Source organism: Salminus brasiliensis, chromosome 23, assembly GCF_030463535.1.
Source record: "Salminus brasiliensis chromosome 23, fSalBra1.hap2, whole genome shotgun sequence".
In the NCBI taxonomy this organism is placed as follows: Eukaryota; Metazoa; Chordata; class Actinopteri; order Characiformes; family Bryconidae; genus Salminus; species Salminus brasiliensis.
This window is the reverse complement of record NC_132900.1, coordinates 1,097,044-1,120,221: the sequence shown is the minus strand read 5'-3', so window position 1 is coordinate 1,120,221 and position 23,178 is coordinate 1,097,044. Positions and strand designations below refer to the sequence as shown.

At 44.5% G+C, this 23,178-nt stretch overlaps 1 protein-coding gene across 6 annotated transcripts in view; it reads left to right on the top strand.

Moving 5' to 3' along the window:
- The window catches only part of clcn2a (chloride channel, voltage-sensitive 2a), an 86,447-nt gene that overhangs the window by 23,795 nt on the left and 39,474 nt on the right, over positions 1–23,178 (top strand). For all 6 annotated transcript variants that reach the window (XM_072668959.1, XM_072668956.1, XM_072668961.1 and 3 more), the window contains exon 2: positions 19,259–19,412. In XM_072668959.1, the coding sequence (XP_072525060.1) occupies positions 19,259–19,412 (154 nt within the window). The remainder of the gene's footprint in view (positions 1–19,258; positions 19,413–23,178) is intronic.

Below are 23,178 nucleotides of genomic sequence, written 5' to 3'. Positions count from 1 at the left end.
AGAGCTAATGAAGCACGATCCCAGAGGGACAGAGAGCGATTTAATCCCACATCCAGATTTAGAGCTGTATTACTCTCTCTCTCTCTCTCTGTCTCTCTCTCTCTCTCTCATCAGAACGTCCACAGCATCATTCGGCCACGAAGCTCCACGCCGTACCGCAGCCTGGGCCTGGGCTGTAATAGATGTCTTTAATATTCTGTACCTTGGCTCCGTGTCAGGTCGTCCTCGCAGCAGGTGCTGTGGGCTGGAGAGCGTCATTAGGATAATGGGATCAGTGTGTTAATTCTTTATTTTTCTTCGGAGGTGTTGAGACGTGTTTCTGAGGAAATAGGAAGCGTCTGGGCCTGCTGACAGCGGCTGTTTTCACGCAAGCCCCTGGCTCTATACTAAACACTAATCCAATACGTCCTGCGGCTCTTCTGTCCATTAGATTTATTGATGCAGGTGTGACGGGGCGAGATGGGCGAAGGCTTGCGAGACTCCCGTGTTTTTAAGGAAAGTGGAGAAATCAGCACATTAAGACGCGAGGGCGCCGCTAGGAAGGGTTTTAGTGAAATGAAACTCTAAAGCTCAGGGCCTAAACTCCGCTTAGATGCTTTCAGGAGGAATTTCTAGCCCTTTAGCAGCTAAAACAGATCAGAGCTCCCTGTAGTGTGGAATACATTAGTGTGATTGACTGAGCACACATTTGTGCTGTAATTAGTGCAGAGAGCTTTGTAATACCTGGGTACAATTAACAGCCAAGGCTCATCTTTCACTCTCCTTCATGCTCATAGCGCTGTTTGCTGTGTTGCTGATTGTTTCAGTTAAACGCTGCCCTTCAGAAGTTTGGAAACACCTTCTCATTCTCGTTTGAAATCTGTTTGATTGTTGCTGTTATTATTTAATAACCTAAGGAAAATCACCTGGAACTGGATCCTCCAGCTGGAAGGTGTGGTGCTAGTAAACCAGCAAACCAGTGTTAAAACCTAACATATGCTGGTTTATACTGGTCTGGTGCTGGTGTGGTGCTGGTTAACCAGCATACCAGTATTGAAAACCCAATATACACTGGTTTAAGCTGGTTTATGCTGGTGTGGTGATGGTGTAGTGCCTATTGTACAGTATACAGTGTTCAGAACAGTGTATGCTGGTTTATACTGGTCTGGTGCTGGTCACCCAGAATACCAGTGTTCAAAAACCCCAAATATGCTGGTTTATACTGGTCTGGTGCTGGTGTGGTGCTGGTTGACCATCATACCAGTGTTCACAACCCATTGTATGCTGGTTTATACTGGTCTGTTTTCTAGTGTGGTGCTGGTTGGCAAGCATACCAATGTTGAACACCCAACATATTCTGGTTTATGCTGGTTTATGCTGGTCTGGTGCTGTTTGACCAGCATACCAGTGTTCAAAACCCAACATATGCTGGTTTATACTGGTCTGGTGCTGGTTGACCAGCATACCAGTATTTAAAACCCAACATACACTGGTTTAAGCTGGTATGTGCTGGTGTGGCGATGGTATGGTGCTTGTTGGACAGTATACCAGTGGTCAAAACCCCAAATATGCTGGTTTATACTGGTCTGGTGCTGGTTGGCCAGCATACCAATGTTCAACACCCAAGATATACTGGTTTATGCTGGTCTGGTGCTGTTTGACCAGCATACCAGTGTTCAAAACCCAACATATGCTGCTTTATACTGGTCTGGGGCTGGTTGAGCAGCATACCAGTATTGAAAACCCAACATATACTGGTTTAAACTGGTTTAAGCTGGTGTGGCGATGGTGTGGTGCCTGTTGGACAGTATACCAGTGTTCACAACTCAGTGTATGCTGGTTTATACTGGTCTGGTGTTGGTGTGCCAGCATACCAGTGTTCAACACCCAACATATTCTGGTTTATGCTGGTTTATGCTGGTCTGGTGCTCTTTGACCAGCATACCAGTGTTCAAAAGTCAAGTCAAGTCAAGTCAAATTTATTTGTATAGCGCTTTTTGCAACTGTTGTCGTCACAAAGCAGCTTTACATAATTAGTAATTAATAAAGGACAGAGACAGAGAAGAAAGAAGGAATAACATGAAGGGTCCAAGACCCCCGTGAGCAAGCCAACGGCGACAGTGGCAAGGAAAAACTCCCTCAGAGCTGGAGGAAGAAACCTTGGGAGGAACCAAGACTCACAAGGGGGACCCATCCTCCTCTGGCCAGACTGTTTTAAACATTAATGATAAAAATTACCAAGGCAGATACAACAGAGATTTGATAGTGGTGATATTAATAGTGTCAGACAGGCACGAGTCCATCTAGGTTTCAGCACGGCCACCAAACAGGCAGCAGCGGCAGCCGGTCCGCCATGGGTGGTGGCGGGTTGGGGGGGGACCCGCTGGCCCGACTGGTAGGTGGCAGCTGGTTAGACGCAGGTAGAGGGGACCTCAGCGGGCAATCTTCCTGCAGATCGGGCTGGGTGGCCATTTACTCGAAGAAGGTAAAGAGAGAGAAGTTAGTTCTAAGAGGAATTTTATGGAGTGCAGAGAATGTTGAGAATCAGCATCTGGGTATGTCTGACGACTCCGGCAGGTGTGATTATCACAGCATAATTAAAAGGAGAGAGCCAGAAGGTAACACGGACACGGGCGTACCCTGAGAACACCAGCATCTATCTGCTCCACCGTCAACAAACCTGAGTGATCGCGTGTAAGCAGCGAGACGACAGCTCCAGCATCTCAGTGTACTACAATTCCCTGGGTCCTCGAACCCCTGGACCTGCAGCCCTTATCTAAGAAACATTAATTACCAAAAGCTAAACTAAACAGATGAGTTTCAGCTTAGATTTAAAGATTGAGACTGTGTCTGAGTCCCGAACTTTATCTGGAAGGTTATTCCAGAGCTGGGGGGCTTTATAGGAAAAGGCTCTTCCCCCTGCTGAGATTTTCTGAATTTTGGCCACGAGTAAGAGGCCAGAACCCTGAGATCTAAGTAGTCTTGATGGTTCGTAATATACTATAAGATCCTGTAGGTACTCAGGAGCGAGGCCATGTAGGGTCTTATATGTTAATAGAAGAATTTTGTATTCGATACGGAATTTAACTGGGAGCCAATGAAGTGCTGATAGAACTGGACTGATATGGTCAGATGTTCTAGTTTTAGTAAGAACCCTGGCTGCAGCATTTTGCACCAGCTGAAGTTTATTGAGGTTCCTGCTGGAACAACCTGACAGTAATGCGTTACAGTAATCTAGCCTTGAGGTAATAAAGGCGTGTACTAGCTTTTCTGCGTCTTGTAGTGATAAGGAGTCTCTTAGTTTGGAGATGTTCCTAAGCTGCATAAAGGCTGTTCTACTAATATTAGCTATATGTTGCTCAAATGATAAATCTGAGTCGAATATGACACCAAGATTTTTAGCTGCTAAACCAGGAATGATGGAAGCATCAGCCAAGTCTAACATTAAGTCAGACAGTTTATTTCTAGAGTCTTTTGGACCTAAAAGGAGAAGCTGGGTTTTGTCACTGTTGAGGAGAAGGAAGTTATGTGACATCCAGAGTTTTATATCCTTTACACAGTCCTCCATTTTCTGTAATCTAAATTTATCGTCAGGTTTGGCTGATATATAGAGCTGTGTGTCATCTGCATAGAAATGGAAATTAACACCATGTCTGCTTATAACTGAGCCCAGTGGTAACATGTATAATGTAAATAATAGTGGTATTAAACCCAACATATGCTGGTTTATACTGTTCTGGTGCTGGTGTGGCGATGTTGTGGTGCTTGTTGGACAGTATACCAGTGTTCACAACCTATTGTATGCTGGTTTATACTGGTCTGATGCTGGTTGGCCAGCATACCAATGTTCAACACCCAAGATATACTAGTTTATGCTGGTCTGGGGCTGGTTGAGCAGCATACCAGTATTGAAAACCCAACATATACTGGTTTAAGCTGGTGTGGCGATGGTGTGGTGCCTGTTGGACAGTATACCAGTGTTCACAACTCGTGAATGCTGTGTTTGCTGGTTTATACTGGTCTGGTGTTGGTGTGCCAGCATACCAGTGTTCAACACCCAACATATTCTGGTTTATACTGGTCTGTTTTCTAGTGTGGTGCTGGTTGAGCAGCATACCAATGTTAGAACCCAACATATACTGGTTTATGCTGGTTTATGCTGTTCTGGTGCTGGTTGACCAGCATACCAGTGTTCAAACCCCAAATATGCTGGTTTATATTGGTCTGGTTCTGGTGTGGTGCTGGTGGCCCAGCATACCAGTGTTCACAACCCATTGTATGCTGGTTTATGCTGGTCTGTTTTCTAGTGTGGTGCTGGTTGGCAAGCATACCAGTGTTCAACACCCAACATATTCTGGTTTATACTGGTCTGGAGCTGGTGTTACAAGCACATGTCAGATATCAAACATGTCTTGGCTGACCGACTGTATCTGGGGTCAGTGATCAAACGTTCATCTACTTTATTCAGTGTAAAATGAATCCATTGCTTTTCTGACCATTTCTCCAGGAAGCTGAACACGCTCCAGTCTATTTTAGGGTATGCCAGATCTCTGATGGGCAGCGTGTTCTCTCCATTTACTCCAGCAGGGTGTTACATGAGAGAGAACGGGTCAGCAGTAGTGGCCTCCATTTCCAGCAGAGTGAGAGAGGCAGGGAGAATCGCATCTCTGTTGACCAGAAACCTGCTATAGATGTCTGTTTTGCTCTTTCTGGTCAGCGCACAATGGAGCTATCTGAGTAGTGAGGCTCTTTGAAGACTTTGAAGCTGTATTGATTGGATGTGAGCTGTAGAGGTGGCAGCACAGAGCGTGTTGTGAGACGAGTAAACGCACCAACTAGACTATGTGTTAGTCTGTATAGTTTTGAGCAGATTTTGGGTCTAAAATGTGTTTTTTAAATTTCATATCTTTAAATTGGCATAGGGATACATGCAGGGCAAAGTGAAAAAATAGTCCCCAAAGAAAACATTGTATTTGTTGAGCTTTGTGACTATTATACCATCATCAACATTTTGTATACAGCTCATGTTTTGATTTTTTGCTTTTATAAGAAACCGAGCCCTGATTGGTCCAAGAGCTGTTTATGATCCCAAATGAACAAAGGTGTCAAAACTATTGACACTCATTCCTCAGGTAGAAGTGAGTGGAGATACTAGGTTTTAAAAGACTTCTATAGAAGCTGAAGTATCAACTGAAGCTTTTTACTCCAGTAAAAGTGTAAAAGTACTGGTTTCAGAACGAGTAGTAGAAAAGTAAAAGTAATGGAAGGAAAACAAAGACCGAAAGCTTAGGCCGCGCCACAGGGGTCTATAGTGCACTACCCCCCCCCCCCTCCCCCAAAACCCCATTTCTCTAAAAGTCATAATGAGGAGAATGATCTATTAAAATGTTGATGTTAAAAATGTTGGGCTGCACTAGGCTCCTGTTTCAGCTGCAGATCTGCCCATTGAAAATGAAGCATTTCAGTAATATCAGCTCTATTAAAGGAGCGTCTCTGTGCTCTACTGAGCATCAACATGAGCTTCATGGAGGAAAATATGAGGAGTCGTTGTCTAGAAGTTCTGTAAAGCTGCAGAAAGTCAGACTTCAGAGGCGTGTGATCAATAAGCTTTATTGGAATGTAAATGTGGGGCTCAGTCGGGACGTTTCACTGCAGCTCTCTTGAGTCTCTGCCACGGACACAGTCTTCATACTAGACTACAGACGTCTGCTGTGAGCTCGCTGGAGAGGGACGGGACGTGTGCAGGTGTGATGATCTCTTATAAACCAATAGGGAGTCAGAATGGTGTCTGTTTATACTTCTCATCCAATCAGGATCAGACTCTCACTTTCCGGATGGAGAGATTTATCTGGAGAGGGTTTTTATTGATGAGGAGCAGGAATGAAAACAAAGGGAAATTAAACTGATTTTAACATGTAAGGAGGAGAAAGTTCAGATAATTGGGTGAAAATGTGAGACGTAGAAGTAAAAAGTCTGGAAAATAAATAATTACTCCAGTAAAGTTTAGATAACCTACATTTCTACTGAAGTATTTGTACTTTGTTACTTCATGAAACCTCTGCAAATGAACCCATCAATAAGCTGATTAAGCCACGTAGGCCCAAAGTTCAGGACTGGTCTACTGTAATGTTCCTCAAGTCTTCTCCAAAGGCTTGACTTTGGGCTTATGCTATCTGGCTGCCTGAGAAATCCTGTTTTTGTAAAATACACCCCCAGGTTTAGGTGTTGAATGTGAGCATTGCATTGCGCCTGTGGTGTTGAAAGCTGTGTAGTGGCCTGAATCATCACACAGGTTGAGTTATTTCAGAATCTGGCTGAAATGTGGTACCTGCTGTACCTCTGTCAGCTCCGCTCTGTACTTCAGTCCAAGTTTATACATAACAGTGAGTCACACAGTGTCAGAAAGCACATCGTCAGTCTGTTAGAGATTACTAACACCTCCACACGGTGTGATGGGAGTATGTGGTGAGATAGCACCATGCTAACCTGGTAGGATTGAAGATTTTTGTTGATTGTTAGATACATTGTTAGCCTCGTAGCCGTCCAACATGCCTTGCCAGATTGATGACATATGGGGGAAAGGGAGTAGGGACTCTGTACTTTAGATTTTTGGCTGAAGTAAAGGGCCGGCTGGAGGGTCTCGGGACTGGAACGAGCTGTGGTGTTGTGTTTGGGAGGTGCTAGCTGATTGACTGCGTTGGGGCTGTCAGGTTAAATGTCTCTGTTAATGAGGAGGCGGAGGGTGATAGCACTAATGTGTCGAGCTGTCCTGGAGGACTTAGGTAGGCTCCGAGCATACCAAACATTACAGGACTGTGGTTTAGTAAGAGTGCTGCGATACGCATATTAATATTCTCTTTTTTTTAGCTGTTTTCCCACTAATTCCGTCTCCGTCTCCTTCCGTCCTATAGAAATGAAGCCAAAACTGTCCGCCATGTTGATAAATTTGCAACCAGAGAGACTAGACACAGAGCCAGGCCTGCCTACTGATTTGGTAGCCCCGCCTCCTTCTCCCAGACCAAGCCCTGAGTGTCCCAGACCGCCTTCATTGAGCTTCCAGTGCAGGAGCACGGGAGCATTTCCCCCTGGACTCCCAGTTTGTCCGGTTAGTGGAACAGGGCTCCACCAGTACAAGTGCAGCTCATGAAAGTTCCTCTACAGCTCAGCTCCTCTGTGTACTGAACAGAGAGGGGGCGCCATGCAGGTCCTGCTGCAGATGACCGGCCACTTCCAGCCTAGGCTGTCAATCTGTCAAACATTTCATTAATAAGTGTAGGTCCGCCTTCTTACGATAGAGCAGAGTAAGGGATAAAAACAGGGAGAGCTAACTTCTGGAGTTTGGAGACAGTGGAGTTGGAGACACGGTTTAGAGAATGAAGATGAGAAGGAAAATGATGAGATTCAAACACAGGGATGGGCGGAGCTACACATCATACTGTAACCAGGTTACTGTAATCAGGGGAGGCACTAGAACTGGTTCCATTCACCACCACTGTACAGAGATCAGAGTGGGTCAGTTTTTGTACAGTTCAGCTCACACTCTGGAGCCTACCCTCCCTTTCTGCTTTGTCTGATCTGTAGCTCATGTGGATCCACCGGCTAGTCAGCTCTGCTGAGAAACGTGATCCCGTTATCCTTGTAAACTGAACTAATCCCAAATAGGCAAACACTGTCATGAAATCTGCAGAAGTGGGTTTTCTTGGGTCCAGATTTTTCAAAACCCTCCACCCTGGAGAGACTTCCCAGAATCCTTCTCCAGTCTCTAAGAACGCTGTGTTGGTGTGGATGGAGGAACCGAAGTGCAGGGAGGAAGCTACACTTTTTCCTTAGATTCCTGTGGACAGGGCCTAAGAAAGCACACCACACCCACCTATCCAGACACCACTACACTAAATACACTATATGGACAAAAGTATTGGGACAGCTGCTCATTGTTCATTGTTTCTTCTTAAATCAGCGGTATTAAAATATTTCATCCTGCTTCTGTTGGAGTAACTGTCTCCACTGTCCAGAGAAGAAGACTTTCTACTAGATTTTGGAGAAGGAGCATTGCTGTGAGGATTTGATTGCATTCAGAAACAAGAGTGTTAGTGAGGTCAGGAGGTCAGACATCATCCCAAATGGATTGGATGGAGCACCACCATCATACCAGAGCACACAGTTCTCAGTGCAGTGAGGGAGAAGGTGTGAGGGGCTGCAGCATCGCCTCACACTGCATTGCATTGCGTATCGCTTTACCCCTGTGATTTCCTCGAGCATTTGGACAGTGTGTGTTCAGAGATGTGTGCAGAGAGAGAGAGAGAGCGAGCGAGAGAGAGAGCGAGAGAGAGAGAGACAGGTTTGGGTGAGTGGCGGTGGAGGGCAGAGGTTGTATGAAATGGGACGAGCTTTAGAGAGAGGAGGAGGGAGCGGATCAATCGCAGCCGAGCTGCTTTACTTTCACTGCAGGCTGCACCTGCTCATGCGGGCGGAGAGCGAGCGAGCGAGCGAGCGAGAGACAGAAACACAGAGAGAGAGACAGAGAGAGAGAGAGAGAGTCTGCTGGAATCGTGATGCACATCTCAATGTGCTGCTGCTGCTGCTGGCATCAACCTCCTCACATCAGAACACTGTGTGTGTTTACAGAGCATGACCAGAGAGAGAGAGAGAGAGAGAGAGAGAGAGAGAGAGAGAAGGAGGGGGAGAGAGGGAAAGAGTGATGGACAGACAGAGGGATAAATGGAGAGAGTGAAGATGGGCGAGAGAGCTAGTAACAGAGAGTGATAGAATGAGAGAGAAAGTAATAAAAAGAGTAAGAGACATTGGCAGGGTATCAAAGTGAGAGAGAGAGAATTCGAGACGGAGAGAGAAATGGGAGAGAGTGGTATGGGGAGAGAAATTGAGAGAGAGAGAGAGGACGAGAGAGTCGTAGAGGTAAACGGAATCAAGAGAGAGAATGAGAAATGGGAGAGAGAGAGGGGGAATGAAAGAGGTCGAGATAGAGAAATTGAAAGAGCAAGAGAGGGAGAGAGAGAATGATGGAGGTAAAGGAATCAAGCGAGAGAAAGAAACAGGTAGAGAGAGAGAGGATGAGAGAGTCCTAGAGATAGAGAAATCAAGAGAGAGAGAGAGAGAGAGAGAGGACGAGAGAGAGTGGTAGAGATGAAAATGATGAGAGAGGTAGAGATAGAAAAATTGAGAGAGAGAATGATGGAGGTAGAGGAATCAAGAGAGAGGGGGGTGAGAGAGTGAGACAGGTAGAGAGATTGACAGAGAGAGAGATCGGGAGAGAGAGAGACAGAAATAGGTGGAGAGGAGGGGTGAGAGAGTGGTAGAGAGAGAAATCGAGAGATCGACGGAGAGAGAGAGAGAGATAGGGTGAGAGGGGGGTGAGAGAGTGGTTGAGAGAGAAATCGACGGAGAGAGAGAGATAGGGTGAGAGGTAGAGGAATTGAGAGAGAGAGAGAGGACTTGAGAGAGTGGTAAAGGTAAGGTAGGGAAATCAAGAGCGAGAGAGAAACGGGAGAGGGGGGTGAGAGAGTGGTAAAGTGGAAAAATCGAGAGATCGACAGAGAGAGAGCGAGAGAGCTATAGGGAAAGAGAGAGAGAGGGGGGGATGGATAGAAATGAACAGACAGTAGCTGCTGTTGTTCTGTCGTGGCCGTGGGCTCCTGCTAACGTGGGAGCAGCCTGAGCGAGAGGTAGAGCGAGAGGTAGAGCGAGAGAGACTAATGAAAAAGAGCGAGGGAAGAGAGAGGGGGCTGGTACGGGTGGGCAGTGCTCAGAATGCCCCATCACTCTCGCTTGACTCACAGATGTCTGATGAGCCCGGCGGGGCGGCCATGCTAACTCTGCAGTAGCGCTGTTGGACGAGGCCTGTAGCTTAGTCAAGTGGGCCACACTTTTCTAGTGCATTTGTTTTTTTTACATGTTAAAAATCTGGAGCATTTATTTAAACATAGAATAAAATAGTTTCTGAATTTACATTTGCCAAGTGTAAAAAGCCTGTATTTAATTGTATAAATTAACAAAGAAAAAGAATAAAAAACAAAAAGTCATGTGAATAAAGTTGTAGGAGCTTCTAGGAAACCTAACTGATTGAACTTTCTAGAAACCAAAACTCGCAGAATGTCCAGAACACTCACAAAACATCATCTGAATTTAGGCTTTTTACGTTTGGTAGTCGAATTCAAAAAGTAAAGCTCAATTATCATTTAACCTTTTTTATTATCCGAATAAATTCAGAAAATATTCACTTCCATGTAAATCTCCAGCTCCAGGTTTTATTGCATCGCACTTTATTTACTGAATGTTTAGTTTTGGACGTTTCCTTGATGCTAGTTTTTGTCTAACTGGGAATGATGTGTTCTAATAACATTGTGATGCAAACCATTAATGTTCAATCTCACGTTTTCAGAACATTCCTGGAACATTTTTTGTTTTGTGACGTTACAGGTTAACCTTCCTGAAATCTGAGCATTCCTGTAACGTTCTCTGCTAGCTGGGTACCAGCTGTAGCCAATCATGATCACTAACAGAATGTAAAGAGGCTTTAGTTTTGGCAGGTTTTGGACATGTTGGAACCTTTAGCACTTCTAAATTTATAATCATAAAATAACGACCCTGTATTGATTTCAGAAAACCCAAAGTTTTTGCTTAGTGCTATTCAAGATGTTTGTGGTCACTCATTCTGAATAAAAATAACAAATAAAAATAAAATTCTCTGAGAATATAGGATTGCAAATAGGTCCAAGATCTAATCCAGTGCTAGATCTGGCTTTCAAGATTTAAAATTAGCTGGCTCCAGGTTTTGTCCAGACGTTCGTTGTGTGTTGGCAGCATTATAGGACATTTTTATTGATTCAATTAAATATGTTTTTTTTTAAACACAATTTCCCTTAGATTTTAGACTTTAGCCTATTACCCAGCCCACTCATTTGTACTCTCCCAGTACGACATGTAATGCGCAACCAGCCACCACCTCCTTCTGGTGCAAAGGCATCGGGCAACCCAATGTGCTTGGAGGAAAACTCTGGGTACCCAGCTCTGATGGATTGGCTAGCAGATGCCTGAGTCTGCCTGAATCACACTGAAGTGATGTGGAGAGAGAGAGAGAGAGAGAGAGAGAGACATCAACCCCCTCTGGACAGAGCAAGGCCAGTTGTGCTCTCTCTGGCTCCGGCTGCTGATGGCAGCTGATGGCATGACCTGGAATTCGAACTAGCGATCCTTAGTCTTAATCCAGTGGCTTAGTCGGAGTCCCGTGTTCTGAGTGTTTTGGATATTTTACCCTATCGTTTGGTATCGAGCACTGATACAACACTTGGTATCGGAATGGAAATCGAAGCGTTTGATTGGTGCTGTGATGCCCCAGTCGTTAGTAGTGGGCTAAGGTGGGTACTCTAGAGCTCTAAAGCTCCGTTATTAAATCTGTAATGTCCTTCTATAAGCTTTATCCATCTAAACATCATTATCCTCAGCTTAGCACTTAACCTAGAACCTGTGTGTGCGCCAGCCGTTCACCCTAGACACAGAACTGGAGTGTTTTATTTATAAGTCTAACTGCAGCTCTGTTCCACCCAGCTTATAAATATGGATCCTCGTCTCTCTTCCCTGACTTCCTCGTTTGCAAATTCTGCTGCGGTTTTAATCATGCAGGCGCACATTTGTACTAATTAGCAGAAGCATTCAGTGAAAATATTTGTAAGTCACAGCATTACACTGCTAATATGAACAATTTCATACCTCATATGAGTCCCAGTAAAGGCCCTGCTGTGGAGCTGCAGCAAATGGGCTTAAAATGCAAGGGTCTTTAATGCAGGGAGCAGCTGTGTTTAACAGTAACACGCTTACATTCAACAGTAATTAGAGTTTACTGTTTAAAACAACAGTAAAATGAATTTAAACTCACTTTAATTCTAATTCATTTCAAGGCTTCTCAGATTTCCGTTTTTTTCTTGTTTTAATTGTAGAAAACTTTGAGACACTGAGAAATATCTGCCACACAGTTGGCTATCATGATTTGAGTGAAGAGAAATGTAGAATTTTGTTCCTGTGAAAATCAATCATATAGAAAATCAAAGGCCCTAAAATTGAACCTTGAGGAACTCCGCAAGACCAGCTGAACTCTAAAATGGGCCATAACATTAGTACCTAACATTAGAGCCTAATATTTTTACCTAGCTCCTCCTCGTGCCACCAAAACAGCTCTGTCCATTACAGGCATGGACTCCACAAGACCTCTGAAGGTGACCTGTTGGATCTGGAACACCAACACCAGCATTAGCAGCAGATCAGATCCTTAAAGTCCTGTACGACGTGAGAGGGGCGTCCTTTCTACAGAATACATTCAGCTACTTTAAGCTGCACTCATTGCTGACACAGATGTGCAAATGCACACACAGCTTGTCTAGGGCCTGTAGAGAAGAATTACTGCCAATAGAATAGGACTCTCTGGAGCAGATTAGCATCATGAACCTGTTAGCACCATGCTGCCTAATGCCAGGCGTGGGCTAGAGGGGTATAAAGCCCCCCAGCACTGATGGTGGAGCTCCGTCCAGTATTTTTGGGTTGTGATGAGTTGGGGATGAGGTGGGGATGATGAGGTGGGGTGGTGATCATCATCCAACATCCTGACCTCACTAACTAACACTCTTGTTGCAGAATGCAATCAAATCCTCACAGCAATGCTCCTTCTCCAAAATCTAGTAGAAAGTCTTCTTCTCTAGACAGTAGAGACAGTTACTCCAACAAAAGCAGGATCAGCTCTTTTTAATACCCTGATTTCAAAAGAAACAATGAAACAATGAGCAGGTGTCCCAATACTTTTGTCCTTTTAGTGTATTTGCTTGAATTGAACTGCATGATATGAAATGACTGTGGATCACAGGATATGTCATGTATTATCACCAGTAAATTGAGTGTGATGGCTTTGTTGTGGTCAGTGCTGCTGCCGGTGACCGGGGCAGGTGATTTGCAGTCGACGGGACTCGTGTGGACTTGTGTTTTAAAGGTTAATAAATTTGAGGGGGGTTTAAAACACATCACTTAAGTGTGATTTGGTGCAGCGGAGCGGCCAGGCAGAACGGCGTACAGGTGTTTACAGCTCCCCACAGCTCGGCTTTCCCCCAGAGAGGCTCGACTGAGGCGTTCAGAATGAGAGAACAGCAGCAGCTCTGGATACGGGGCAGGAATATTGATATCAGGATCCCAGAGGTCCTGCGGTTTAACTCTGCAATCTGCGTGAAGACGGTAACCACTGAGCCGTTCCCGCACGTCTGCAGGTTAGCAGTGGTATGGATTTCTCCTCTCTGTGTAATTGTACAGCGGCTCATGATGAGAGTATAAAACTGCTGCTGCTGCTGTTTCTGCTGCTTTATACGTCTCCATCAGAGCCTCAGTCTGACTTCTTCCAGCCCTGGCGTTCCTGATGCTGCTCATCATACACTTGACAAAGTGCACAAACAGCTCCTCTTACCACAAACTGCGCTTTACCAAAAAAAAAAAAAATATATATATATATATATATATTTATATTTTTTTTTATACAATATATTTTTGTTATTTTTTGTATTTATAAAAAAAAAAAAGAAAATGTTGGACTGCAAATAGGTCCAATACATTCATCTACGAAATCCAGGATTACAGGATAGGTCCAACATGTGAATTATTAAAAATTGGGATAGCAAAAAAGGTCCAACGTAGGAAATGTACAGTTGCAGAGAGTTCCAAAGCGTGGACTGCAAATAGGTCCAACCATTATTTATTTTTTAGAAAATGTAGGATTGCAAATAGGTCCAACACATTAATCTATGAAATCCAGGATTGCAGGATACGTCATGTGAATTATTAGAAATTCAGGATGGTAAATAGATCCAACACATAAACAGTTGCAGAGCATCCCAAAGCATGGATTGCAAATAGGTCCAACACATGAACCCACAGATAGTTCCAATACATGAATTTAAGAACCACAGATTGCACATAGGTCCAACATGTGAATGAATGAAAATTGGGATGGCAAAAAGGTCCAAAGTAGGACATTTACAATTGCAGAGAGTTCCAAAGCATAGACTGCAAATAGGTCCAACCATTATTTATTTATTTATTAATTTATTTATTAGAAAATGTAGTTTGGCAAATAGGTCCAACACATTAATCTAGAAATCCAGGATTGCAGGATAGGTCCAACATGTGAATTATTAAAAATTGGGATAGCAAAAAGGTCCAACACTTGAATATAATATATTCAAGATGGCAAATAGGTCCAACACATAAACAGTTGCAGAGCATCACAAAGAATGGATTGCAAATAGGTCCAATATTTTATATATTTTTTTAATTCAGAATTGTAAATAGGTCCAACACATGGACTCACAGATAGTTCCAATGCATGAATTGAAGAACCACAGTTTTTAAAAAAATGGGATGGCAAATAGGTCCAACACGTGAATTAATGAAAATTGGGATAGCAAAAAGGTCCAACGTAGGACATTTACAATTGCAGAGTTCCAAAGTGTGGACGGCAAATAGGTCCAACCATTATTTATTTATTTATTTATTTTAATGTAGGATTGCAAATAGGTCCAACACATTAATCTATGAAATACAGGATTGCAGGATACGTCATGTGAATTATTACAAATTGGAATGGCAAAAAGGTCCCACACTTGAATATAATAAATTCACATTGGAACTATTTGGACCTAAACAAAAACAATTGAATGGAATCAAAAAATGGATCGCAAATGTATCCAATATTTAATTTTTTTTTACTTCAGTATTGTAAATAGGTCCAACACATGGACTCTTCACGATTGCAGATAGTTCTAATGCATGAATTTAAGAATCACATATTGCAAATAGGCCAGACAGTTACATTTTTAAAAATGGGATGGCAAATAGGTCCAACATTAAATATTTTTTAGATTAAGGATTGCCGATATGTCTAACACCAACAATTATTTTTCTATTCAGTATTGTAAATAGGTCATTCACAATTGCATATAGTTTCAGTGCATGGATTTAAGTACCACAGGACTGCAAATAAAGAAAACAGGATGGCAAATAGGTCCAACGCTTAAATGTAATAAATTCAGGATTGCGAATTTAAGAAATGTAGGATCCCCAAACCTTGTTTTACATGACCAGATTGTTTTTCCAGACGTTTTTGGAGCAGATATTGTCCTATATGGACAGTGGAATGTCAAAATATTGTAAATTCAATATTCATATTGTCACAGCCAAGCATTATCGGATTGTAAATGTATAAAAAGGATAGGGCAAACCGCCTGGAGACAATATGGAAGCTGGTGACGTTACTGCATGTCTTTGCCATGAAATGGTTCTCCATCCTGGGTCCTGCAGAGATAAAGAGGTAATTTGTCATGCTTTTAATTGTCTTCTTATCCCACAGCCCTCCTGTTTGATAGATTGCATGATAAGAGCGTCCCGCGTGCTGATACACACCGCACCGTTCAATCTGGCCTTATTGTTCCTGATGTTCGGCCACAGAGAAGATTAATCTGTTTAATCTTGGGCCAGTTGATACTTTGGACGAATTGGACCGCTTGATTAAATTTAACATGGTGAGGAAGCGGGTGGAGTGGAGAACCTCGGCCTGCTCTTACTGCCGCTGTACCTTTCAGCCTCATCAAGACAGGGATAATCCCTAAAGTTTGGATAGCGCCCCGTGTTGCTCCTGTTCAGGAAGGTGACTCTCTGTGCGCGGAGAGCTTTCCAAGCTCTTTTAAACAGAAGATTTATTCAGGAAGCGTCTCAGAGTGGCGGCGCTATCCCGGGATCAGTGTTTGTGACCAAGATGACCTGCAAAACGCAGAGGAATCTGACTCTGTCAGCACTTTCACTCTGAGATGCTTTGTGAATTTCAGCTCACAGTTCTGTCACCGCTGCACTGCTGACTCTTAAAGGAGTCGGGATGTCTGAGCGAGATCGCCTCTCTGCTGCTTTTTCTGAGGTGGAAAATGAATTGGATACGATTCCTCTCGATTCGCTTTCCTGCAGACTGACTGCAATTGTCTTTGACCTGCAGGCCAGATCTTGCTTTGCTCATTATATGATTAAGAGGTTCCTGTGGTGTACAGTGAGAGTCCAGCATTGAAGTGGATACGGTCGAGATTCTCTGTAAGACGCTAACTGAACACTCTGTGGAGAAACTGGCAGCGTGAAGACCTGAGACACTTTGACGAGGGTCAGATCGTTAGGTCCAGACGTCTGAGAGGTTGGAGCATCTCAAACGACTCCAAGGCCTGAGGGGATGAGAACCTAGCGACAATGCTCAGAGGACCGACCGACAGACCTGATGAAGGCTAAGTGAAGTCCTACTGCTCCACAAAAACAGAGCTGTTTAATGATGGTGTGGTGGAAATCAGTAAAATCACAGAGTCACAATTAATGCTCCAAAGCAATTTACTTATTGAAAAGCTTTTGGCCAGGGAGAAGCTCCTGGCAAATACCCAGAGATCTCCGAAGGTTGAAGTTACAAAAGGGTATATATCTCCCCAGTGGGGTGCTGTCACCTTCCATTGGTTCACAGAAGACAAATAAGTTACAATGCATTGGTTACACCTAATTGTGATATGAATAAACAAAAGGGCGTTAACATCACACCTAGAGATACCCAAAGGAGTTGGTATGCAACTTTGAGGTCACTTGAACAATAACTCACTGTGGCCAGCATAGGGAAAACAGATTAGGCCTACACTCAGGACCGGAGGAGTAGCTAGTTTGTTCCACTCCGGTCCATTAGTATGTTGGTCTGGATATAATATACTAAGAGAATGGAGCTAATGGAATAAATATGGTATATGTGAGAGATAATCATCATCTGTCTATGTACTACTATGATCTCGAAACCACAATGGTCACAGAAGGAATGTCAGGACTGGTCAGACTGCCCATGCCGACCTCCGTCACCCACCAGTTCTGTCACGTGAGCATCAGAACTGGACCTCAGAGTGATGGAAGGTGGACTGGTCCGATGAGTCCTGCCAGGTGTGTGTGCACCCTTTACCTGTGGAAACCGCTAAAATAGCAGGTCCGATCTGCAGCGGCTCTGTCTTACAACTTACAGATCCTACAAGACCATAGAAACCACCTTCTGAGTTCTTGTAGTGTTTTGGTGGCACAAGGAGGAATAACAGCATATAAGGCAGGTGGTCATAAAGTTTTGGCTCATTGGTGTATGTTTTCTATAATGATTGGAAGTGGTTAGTGTTGGCATGTGGCCTGTTTCTGCTTTCTGTCGAAGGTTTAGGAATAAGGTGGATAAGAGAATGGCATATTAGGCCCATATATATCAGGTCCGCCGAATGCTGCTGCTGCTGCTGCTGCTGTTGTTTACAGGTTGTTTTTATTGGCCTAAATCTGTCCTTTTATGATCCCTGCAGTCGTTCTAGGAATGTTCGAGGAATACTGATGACATACCTGATGATGAGCGTATTGTAAATTTATCACAACACCAGCAGCATGGTAACATTCCTACCCTCAGTATGCACTATTTCTGGGAATTGTAAACGGCGTACCTCAAGGGTTTGTTCTGGGGCTGGTGCTGTTTATGTTTAGTGTTATATTATATGGTAATGAGGCTGCTGAAGCTTATTCTTCTGCCTCTTTTCTCACTCTGGGTCTAGAAAGACTGACAGAACGAGTTTAATTTCATTCGGAAATCCTTGCATGACCTCAAACTCATGCTGAATGAGACTAATAATATTCTGTTCTCTAGGTCTCCAAACACACTGAGAGTGATTGTCTGGCTACACACTCTCTTAATGGTGACCCTGTTGAATGTGTCTGGTGTTAAAAATACTTCGGAGACGAGGTGTCTTTTAATCGACACACTGAGGGGATGTGTGAGAACTTGAGTATAAAAATAGAGCCTGTTCTGTTCTGTGTTCGGCAGAAGAATGAAAATTGTCCTGACAACAGGTCTTATTAGTTCTTGGTCGGGTGGCGTAGCCTGTATGAAAGGCGTAGCGCACTGCACTTTATTACTGCTGACAAACGTCATGCCCGTCATCGTGAGAGCTGTTCACATGCAGTGAGCTGTGCTCGGATCGAGGCTGGCAGCTCAAGTCGTTGGTGAAAACAGCTTGTTTTGGTGTACATTAGCAGGGCTTTATTTAGGAACTCCAATGCTGTGCCTCATTACACTCAGCCCTGAGGTTCGTTACTTTAATTTTCACCTCCACGGTTCACTAAATGACCATCCGTTGTGTTCAGTTCTGAATGCCAGTGCAGTGAGCGGCGTCTCTCATCACTAAATCAGTTCAAACTGCTGTTTGGTGGTGCAGCCCACCGAGATGTGCTTTAGTTGCCCCTGGCCTTTTTGTTTCGGATGGTTTCTAATGTTTTTGAGTTTTTTCACTAATTAGATCTGAACAGATTCGCATGTCTAAGCTGTGTCCATATAATGCCCAGCATTCACGTTGGTATGCACTTGGTTCATTGCTTTCAAGGTCCCTTTCGTATGAACCTGATCTGCCCTTCCCGGCAGGTTGCACTAAAGATTGACAGCCTGTCCACTTGAGATGCAAAGAGGGTCATTACCACATCACCTGCTGTATTCCACTTATGCTTCATGTAGAGCTGTTGGGTGTGTACAGTTATGGTCTATAATGATGCTTACACCATCTTAAAGGGGACGTATTATAGAAAGTCTACAGCAGTTTAGCCCCACCTATTCAGCCTACAGCAGTTTAGCCCCACCCATTCAGCTTACAGCAGTTTAGCCCCACCCATTCAGTCTACAGCAGTTTAGCCCCACCTATTCAGCCTACAGCAGATTAGCCCCACCTATTCAGCCTACAGCAGATTAGCCCCACCCGTTCAGTCTACGGCAGTTTAACCCCACTCATTCAGCCTACAGCAGTTTAGCCCCACCCATTCAGCTTACAGCAGTTTAGCCCCACCCATTAAGCCTACAGCAGTTTAGCCCCACCCATTCAGCCTACAGCAGTTTTACCCCACCCATTCAGCCTACAGCAGTTTACCCACACTCATTCAGCCTACAGCAGTTTAGCTTTGTCCGTTCAGCCTACAGTAGTTTAGCCACGCACATTTAGTCGACAGCAGTGTAACCTTGCCCAATCAGCCTATACTGGTTTAGCCCCACCCATTCAGCCTACAGCAGTTTAGCCACGCCCATTCAGCCGACAGCAGTGTAACCTTGCCCAAATCAGCCTATACCAGTTTAGCCCCACCCATTCATCCTACAGCAGTTTAGCCTCGCCCAATCAGGCTGCCGGCCCTTTAATAACACCACCTCTCCTCTGTGCTGTAGATGTATGGCCGCTACACCCAGGAGCTGGGCGCCTACGCCAAGGAGGAAGCGGCGCGCCTGCGTGAGGACGGGGCCCTGCGGCGATCCACCGGCGTCCGCAGCCAGACGCCAGAACAGCTGGAGTACGAGAAGGACCCCTGCGCCAAGTGCCAGCGTGAGTGTGTGTGTGTGTGTGTGTATGTGTGTGTGCATGTGTGCCAACCGCACAGCTGATCCTGTTCATACAGCTGCCCACTCCAGCAGGCCTCATCAGCACACAGTGAAGGCCAGGATTTCTGCTGCATGACACTGTAAACAGTGCAGTGTTCCGTATTTCCACTGTCTGTTCAAACGAACCGGTCAGCAGTGAGTGAAGCTGGTGGTCAACAGTTGAATATTAATGCTTTTTGGTGACTGTTGACTTCTATTGATTATTGACTGTAACGTTGCTTTGAAGCAGTGATCCCCACACCTGGACCTGGGGGCACATTACAGCGTTTCCCCGGCTTTAGGATGCCTCAGTTAGGACTTGTTAACACCTTAATTAGTTGGGTCAGGATTTGCTGGAAGTGGAGAAAGCACAAAAGTGTGCTGGACAGCGGGCCTCCAGAACCAGGGCTAGGAAGGGCTAGGACTATTTATATATTTGTGTACTTTTTTATATACTTGCATTGTATGTTTTTATAATTTATTAACATCATTTATCATGTATTAACATATAAACATATATATATATATATATATATATATATATATATATATATATATTGTAATTATTTTTTATATATATAATATTACTGTATCTCTATATATTTGTTTTTGTTTATCTGTATATCTACATTTTATCCATCTGGCCATTTATCTTATTTCATGTGGCCAGACAGTTTGACAGCATATATGTTGACTGCTATAATGTCTCAAATGGTTACTTTGGAGTTTTGGTTATTTATATGGTGTCCCAGGTGGTTGCTATGGTGTCTCAGGTGGTTGCTATGATGTCTCAAGTGTTTGCTATGGAGTTTTGGTTATTTCTATGGTGTCCCAGGTGGTTGTTATGGTGTCTCAGGTGGTTGCTATGGTGTCTCAAGTGGTTGCTATGGTGTCTCAGGTGGTTGCTGTCATGGTTGCTGCAGTACCTCATAGGGCTGATTGAAACCGTCAGTTAGATCAAACAGCTGTATACAAACCGAATCACACCAGATCAGACCAAACCAACTGCAGTTGGAATCAATATCTCTAGGACATGTTAACTGACAAAGCATTGCAGTGAGAATTTGATTGCATTCTGCTACAAAAGTGTTAGTGAGGTCAGGATGTTGAATGATCACCACCCCACCTCATCTTATCTCCAACTCATGGAGCTGTACTGTCATCATTCCAGAGAACACAGCTCTTCCACTGCTCCACAGCTCAATGCTGGGGGGCTTTATACCCCTCTAGCCCACTCCTGACATTAGACAGCATGGAGCCAATAGGGTCATGATGTTTATCTGCTTTAGAGAGTCCTATTCTATTGGCAGTACTTCTCTGGGGGGCGTTATACCCCTCTGCTCTACTTCGGCCCCTTATTTCATGTGGCCGGACAGTTTGACTGCATATGTATAATAAAGTTTAATAAAAAAAAATACAGGCTTATCTGAACTATACAGGTGAAGCTGTATTTAGGGGAGGTTCAGGTGGTTTAGTGTGAGTACTGAGTGTGGAGGATGGCATGGTCAGAGCTCCAGCTTGTTGATGTGAGAGGTTCAGGTCTTCTCCTTTTCTCCTGGCGTTTGCAGCAGCTCTGCAAATAGCAGTCAGTCTGCTGCCTTACAGCCCCGCTGGAAGTGTGAGGGGGCCGAGTGCTGCAGATACGCCGGCTTCTCCAGTTCAGTGTCGAAACGCTGCCCTCTGCTGGCCCGTGAATGCCACTGATCCTGGTCACGTCTGGCCGCCTGGAGCGTTCCGAGCCTTGTCCTTGTGCGTCTCCTTGAGATTCCACAGGTGTGGCCCTTTTTTCCTTTCATTAGAGCGGATCCACGAGCGCCGGGAGAGAAGCAGGCCTGATCTGCTGCTGGCGGTGGGTGGCATTCTGAACAGATGCAGGCGAGGTGAAGGTGATCAGAGCGAGGGTTCACATTGTGTCATTGATGGGAAGCCACAACCAATCAGAGCAGCTGGAGTCTTTATCAGTCATGCAAGCCCCCCTCCTTGCCCAGACCCCCATAATGCAGTGCTGTATGTTTGCCAGCAGGGAGCACAATCAGTCTTTGTTAGTAAAGGAGTGACGGATTGTCTATAATCAGCTGTTGGGTGTGTGTGTGTGTGAGCAGATGTGTGTGTGTGTGTGTGTGTGTGTGTGTGTGTGTGCGTGTGTGTTATGAGTGTAAATTTCAGATGTCAGGATGATTCGATGGTGATTCTTTAGAGGATAATTCAGTGCATTATGTTTTGTTATGGATTAGAATTCATTAATAATTCCATGCGGTTGCTGGGCTGTTGCTATGCGGTCACTAGGGTGTTTTTGCCCAGTGGTTGATATGGGATATCAGGTGGATGCTATGGGGTTGTTAGGTGGTTGCTGTGGTGATGCTAGGCAGTTGCTATGGTATCCCAGTTGGTTGCTACAGTGTCTCAGGTGGTTGCTATGGAGTTCTGGTGGTTGCTATGGTATTGCAGTGGGTTTCTATGGCGTGCCAGGTAATTGCTATGGTGTCTCTGGTAAATGCTATGGTATCCCAGGTGGTTGCTATCATGATGTGTCTCAGGAGGTTGCTATCATGGTTGCTGCAGTACCTCATAGGGTTGGTAGGGTGTTACTACTGTATTTGCATTCATGTGTCATAAGAAGGGTGCACAAAGTTTTGCACACCATTCATTCTTAAGGAGGATTAAGAAACCGTGTGTCTGATCAAAAATCTGTATAAAAGCCAAATCACACCCAGTCAGACCAAACCATCTGCAGTTGGAACAGAGTCAATATCTCAAGCTAACTGTAGTTAAGCATTGCAGTGAGAATTTGATTGCATTCTACTACAAAAGTTTTAGTGAGGTCAGGATGTTCTTCCACTGCTCCACAGCTCCTCAATGCTGGGGGGCTCTATACCCCTCTAGCCCACGCCTGGTATTAGGCAGCATGGAGCCAATAGGGTCATGATGTTGATCTGCTCCAGAGAGTCCTATTCTATTGGCAGTACTTCTTCTCTACAGGGACTAGACAAGCTGTGTGTGTGCAGTTGCACATCTGTGTCAGCAAATGGGTGCAACTTAAAGTAGCAAAATGCATTCATTGAAAAGGGGTGTCCACAAACATTTGGACATTTTGTGGGTGTGTATTTACGTAGGTATTTCGGTAAGGTTGCAGAAATGGGCAGAACAGCGGCCCTGAGCCAATCAGTGCAGCTGAGTCCACACATTAGGAGAGTAGCATTGCATCACTGCTTTGAATGAATGTGCTGATCTTAAAGTGTGTGTGTGTGTGTGTGTGTGTGTGTGTGTGTGTGTGTGTGTGTGTGTGACAGTCTTTACAGGTTGTTAGTAATGCATTAAAAGAGGGGAAAGCTCTCATTATGTGAATAAGTGCTCTCACATAACGCCTTAATTCAGCCTGTTCGCACCACAGTAGGATGAATCACCTGAAACACAAACACACTGCTCCTGTCTGAGTGGACGCTGATGGATCGCGCGGGTTCGGACAGATGAAGCCGTCTAACGGCCGCGAGTTCCCTCAACGGCTTTGAGTAAACGAAGCAGACTGTTGGCCCCCGCTAGGCCAGGCTAATCTCCACAGACCCACACACCTTCTGTGTCCGTATCATCGCCTCCTTATGCAGCCTGTTGAGTGCGAAGCGCTCGGCGTGAAAAAGCATGAGAAATCGCACAGAGCTCTGCCGCTCCTGTCACTGACGGGTTTGGAGGGATTTGGAGCATCATCAGCTCTCCACCTACACACAGAATGTGAC